Source organism: Galeopterus variegatus, unplaced genomic scaffold (assembly GCF_000696425.1).
Source record: "Galeopterus variegatus unplaced genomic scaffold, G_variegatus-3.0.2 Scaffold4715, whole genome shotgun sequence".
Lineage (NCBI taxonomy): Eukaryota > Metazoa > Chordata > Mammalia > Dermoptera > Cynocephalidae > Galeopterus > Galeopterus variegatus.
This window is the reverse complement of record NW_007730826.1, coordinates 168,722-174,193: the sequence shown is the minus strand read 5'-3', so window position 1 is coordinate 174,193 and position 5,472 is coordinate 168,722. Positions and strand designations below refer to the sequence as shown.

Sequence of the window (5,472 nt, the reverse complement as noted above, 5' to 3'; positions counted from 1 at the left end):
CCTTAGCCTGCAGCAGAGGGCAGACTTTCCTACATTATAAACACCCCAACAACCAATATTAAAGGCCTCAAGATGCAAAAATGTCCAGACTCAAGAATGTCCGGTGGATAAAATGGTAGGCTCGCTGGATGACTAACACCAGTGATTTAGGGGAAGAACTAAAACCACTTCCCCAGTTATTAATGCACTCATCAGCTTTTCCAGAGAAATGCCCTAATGGCCATTAAATCTGGCAGTGGTTCCCACTACCCACATCTACTCCAGGTAAAGTAGCCATGCTGAGCTCAGTGTTGCTGTGGCCAGTGCAATGGCATATAGAAGGATCTGTGTGTCTGCAAAATGCTACCAGGAGGCTGAGCCCTACGTCAACTGTGGGACTCAGTCCTTTTGTTTCCTAGCCAAGGAGTATGGGGTTGGTTTGAAACAGAAGGTAGGGGTGGAGAATTACAAAGCCTAGGGGGTTATAACAGGATTTTTGATAAGCAAATGTTAAGAAGCTCTTTCTTGTGTCACAAAGGAGTGAGTTTTATAGCTTTGGAAAAGAGAAGGGTCTCCCCTATCTCACACACACAGCATCCAAGGAGAGGACATAATTGCCTTTGCATCTGGTGTTTTTACAACCAGAGTCTAGGAGGTAAGTTCGTATCAAACAAACAGTTGACTTATATTCCACAGCTTGAAGCAAATGTTTACAGGCATCTGGCCTCAGCTTTCCTGTCATTAAAACCCGCAGGACTGTCACCCTGCTGAGCTTCTCAGCAATATCTGTCTACTCCTGGTCCTTATCTGTGAGACAAGACTCGGGAGGATAAAGGTGGCCCTGGCTGATGATTTCATGGACATTTTTTTCTTTTTATCCTCTTCTCTACTGGTCCTTATCTGTGAGACAAGGATAAAGGTGGCCCTGGCTGATGATTTCATGGACATTTTTTTCTTTTTATCCTCTTCTCTCTGCTAGTATGAAGAAGGGAAAAAGCGAAGGAAACCTGATTATAGTAGTGTTGACCTCTCTGAGGTGGAGTGGGAAGACCGAGATGATGTGGTAAGTGTTTTCAAGCCTTGTGGGGAAGGAGCTCCATTGTAACCACTTCTGTACCTGCAGGCTAGCCCAGGAGATGGCCAAGAGGCCCACCAGAGGGACAGCTGACCACCAGTGGGATGTGGAGACAATGGACCCTTTTACCATGTTTTGGGTTTTATAACTCTGCTGGTCAGTCGGACCAGTTGCAGACAAGCCAGCCACCTCACCTGTATGTACAGTCTGCTAAAACCATCCTTTGGTGGACTCTGGTCTCCTCTGTATCTGATGAATCCAGCCTCCTCCCCAGTACAATGGGTGGGACCTGCATCTTCAGTGGAGCCTGGCTAGGCAACAGGAGGCTCTGTCCGCTGCAAAGTCAAGGCACCTGCAAGCCAAGCAGACAGGTTCCTGAGCAGCCAGAATTCACCTGTCAGGACCTCACAGGCATAGCTCTTGTTTTTGGAGAGCAGCCTGGGGCTTTGCAGGCCCACTTGTATCTGATGAATCCAGCCTCCTCCCCAGTACAATGGGTGGGACCTGCATCTTCAGTGGAGCCTGGCTAGGCAACAGGAGGCTCTGTCCGCTGCAAAGTCAAGGCACCTGCAAGCCAAGCAGACAGGTTCCTGAGCAGCCAGAATTCACCTGTCAGGACCTCACAGGCATAGCTCTTGTTTTTGGAGAGCAGCCTGGGGCTTTGCAGGCCCACTTGTGTTCGTTCTCAGCCTCTTACCCCTGCTCTGGCCTGCACCACAATAGCACACCGTGCTTTCCCCCATGCAGATTCAGCCTTCGGGGCTATATCGAAAGCTTTCCATATGCCCACGACTTAACCCCATCAAGTCTTCTTGTTACTTCCTCAATAAATCAGATTTGTTAGACACGGCTGCCTTTGTGTGAATCCAGGCAGACCGTCCTTAATTAAATTGTAACTTCCCAGGTGTTCCCGTCTGGGTCCCTACTTTCTACTACTTCTTATGATGTCTGTGTGCCAAGGCCACGTTTCTCAGCTCCACCCTCCCAGATCTGTCTGGGTCCTTTCTTAAGTTTCATCCATTGAGTGAACATTGTTTCCATCTCTCACTCTGTCCTGCTCTCCAAAGACTAGTTGAGGAGATTGACTTGACATCCCAGACTGGGTTCTTGTCCCTTCCAGAAACGGGGCCAGCACCATGGCTCTTGCTGCGGCTTCTTTTCTTTTCACATCCTCAGTTCCCTGGACCAGCTCAGCCAGCATAAGTCTCTGATTTTCTTCCTCACTTGTGAAATGCAAGAATCATATCTGTTTTAAAAATTTAACATATTTCCTTATTCATCTGTACTAAGTCTATATAAAGCCAAGTTCAGACAAAATCACTTTGCCATTTGATAAAAGCTACTTCCTCATTCACACTTTTTCCCCCATGTGCCAGTGGCCTGACATCACGTCAGCTCCGTGACTGGGTAGAGTTTTATAGCTTCTTGTTCCCTAAACATTGTCAGCAGGATCCTGGCAGGTCTTTGGGTTGTGCTGCCCCTGAGGTGCACCCCTCCCTTAGCAGCGCGGTGAGGTGCACCACACAGTCGTTAGCTACCAGGCTCAGCCCACCTTCGCAGCTCCCTGGCTCTGTCTCAGGTAAGCGGTTATCCCCCTCTGCACCTCAGTTCTATTTTCATTCTTGTTTTATTTTTCTCCCCGTAAAATGAGTGTGATGGTAATAATTCCTACCTCACAGAGCCATTGTGAGGATTCAGTGTGAAGGATGTAAAGTGCTTACACCGTTGAGGAGACGTGCTGCACATTCTGGGTGGAGCCGTTGTTAGTTTTATGCCCATCACTGTCATCAATCCTCAGGGGACTCTTTCATGCATGAATGTCTGATGGATGTACAGCTGCTGACGTGTCTTCTGAATCTCTGAAGGCTACCTTCGGTCATTGCTCTTTCTCTTACATTCTCGCTTTATTCACTATGCTTTGTTTTTGGTTTGTTTTGACCTCACTGGATCTTTTTATTTTCTTTCTCAGAGGGCTTGAATGTTGTCACCAACATGTGTCTCCATACCATCATCTTTTCCATTTTAATTAATAGGGAAGTCCAACTTGATCACGCTCATCCTTACGGCATTGTCCCCACATCCAGGAAGCGTCCCGTCGGTTAACACTAAGCTGACACACCCACTTCTCCTTCCATGCTGCGTGAAGAGATCTGTTACTCGGCTCACTGTTGTCATCCCCTCTGCACCAGCTCATTTTCAGTGAGCTCATATCTCCTTTTACCAGTCATGGTCTAGAAGTGCTTTCTATCTCCTCATTCTATTTTCCTTTCTCACTGGAGCTGCAGGCAGCAGATTCCTAGCCTTGTGTGCATGTTCTTCATCTTCATCTGACTCACAGATGGGGATCTGGCTGTCCACCTTCAGAGTTCCCACATCTCGAGCAAGTCTGGTGCTCTCATTCTGCACACATTGGTCTATGGTTATGTCTTTGGTTTGAGTCTCTTGTCCTGTCACCTTGGGAGCTAAGTAATTTCAAATGTGAATTCCTTCACCATCAACATGTTTGACTTGGAAAAACCCAAGCCATCATTTCTCTCCTGGGGATTTTCACCCCATTGATTAGAGAATTCTGAAATCTATACAACGCGTACTTGTGAAGTCTGCACAGAATACCATATGCCCATATGATGACCATTGGAGTTTGTACATAAGTATCAGAGGACAGGATTTAGGTCAAGATCTGGGAAAGATTATGCAAGCAGAGCCCACTGAGGTAGAAGAAGCATGGTCTGCTCCACTGCAGAGAACTTCTTGGAAGGAGAATCCTACTTCTCTTGGACAATTAGACTCTTGTTGAATTTAATGACTACATTTATAACATAGACCCTGCATACTTCCAAAAATGATGTAAGGTCATATATACTGTCAAAACACAAGCAAAATAGACTGGCAAAAATTAAAATAAGAAAGAGAAAAATTATAAGCCATTTAGAGGGGCATGGGTGGGATGTCCGTCCCAGTATTCAGAATGAGTAGGCATTGCGTGAGCAATACGACCAGTAGAGCAGACCTTTTGGGGACAATGAACAGGCAGGGAACCCTGAGACACCCATAGCCTAGTCTGAACGATCAGTGTAGATTACCTCTGGGGGAAAAAAGAATTATCTTTAAAAATAGTGTTTTCCCTTTGGTTATAAATTCCCAGTGATGGCTGACAGAATTAAGGATGATTTTGTTTTGTTCGTATTACCGTTTAGTCATTACCAAACTTTCCGCAGTGAACATGACTATTTCTATAAATAGAAAAAAACTCACATAAAGAATAACTACCATACACTGAGCTCTTCCTGCATGCCACTACAGTTATAAGTGCTATATATGAATGAACTCATTTATTCCTCATAGCAGTCTTATGAAGTAGGTGTTACTACTATCTCCACTTCATGGTAAGGAAACAGAGGTGGATTCCAACTCAGGCAGTCTGGCCCCCAAAGCTCTGCTCTTGGCACTTTGGTATTCCACAGAAAGTCCTTGAAGACTGTTTCAGTGCCTCACAGTGTATGGGCTATCCCCTGCTGAGGGGTGCAGAGAAGGTGGGGAGTGCCTTGCACATAGGAGCTGCTAAACAAATGTCTGTCCACACAGTGTTGTTGCGAACACTGCTCCATCAGATTCTGCCTCAAATCCAACTGAAATCCCTTCTGTTTCAGTGTAAACCGTTTTCTCTTCCTCCAGTCAACTCACATTTCTTCTTACACATGATGACTCTTATGGAAAATTTCCCAGAAGTCCTTTCTTCCTAAAGCTCTATAAGCCTATTCTCTTGGGGAATATTTGTAAGACCTTTGGTCATTTAGTTTGTTCTTCTTTATACCCCCTTCAGTGTCCCTCCAGCTCAGACTTGAGTACTGGAGCCCAAACCAAGCATGGCCCATCCTGAGAACCCATGTGCAGAGAGAGAGAGGATTTTGTTGCATAGGTGCTCTATGCCTGAGTCTATTTCCATACGCCAGTGGAATGCTTGCTTGGGGATGACAGACCTGTTTATCCGCTGCATCCCCCTTCCCCTTTTATCTGCCAGCTTGGCCAGTATAATGTGCCAGTAGGGGCTGGAAGTGTATGTTGCCTGTGCACTGGAAAAGGTGAGGCTCATGTTCCAGGACACAAGCCACCATTAGGAGAGCGAGCTATCATTATATGATTATACACACAACCTGAGGTGGCCAAAGATTCTCTGGGAAAAGCTTCCTTAATGAGCTTTACCGTGGGAAGTAAGAGCAGCAGGCTCGCGATGGAACTGGGAGCCTGGCCTCCAGCTCTAACGTAGTTGTTAGTAAAGTGAGTGCTTTGAGTGGTCATCGACGCTGCTTCGGCTTCAGGGTTGCAGAAGAGAGACAGATTCCCCAGGGACTCCAGGAAGCACATGTGAACTGGATCATGCAGGGCCCAAGGGAAAGCAGGTAGTTCCCAGAAACTGG

General features: G+C 46.3%; 1 protein-coding gene across 1 annotated transcript in view; it reads left to right on the top strand.

The window, feature by feature from the left end:
- Nucleotides 1–307: 307 nt before the first annotated feature.
- Nucleotides 308–5,472, top strand: part of LOC103603645 (voltage-dependent calcium channel subunit alpha-2/delta-3-like) — a gene marked incomplete at its 3' end in the record, with an annotated part of 146,050 nt that continues 140,885 nt past the window's right edge. The window contains exons 1-2 of the mRNA XM_008588210.1: nucleotides 308–430; nucleotides 959–1,042. Coding sequence (XP_008586432.1) covers nucleotides 308–430; nucleotides 959–1,042 — 207 coding nt within the window. The remainder of the gene's footprint in view (nucleotides 431–958; nucleotides 1,043–5,472) is intronic.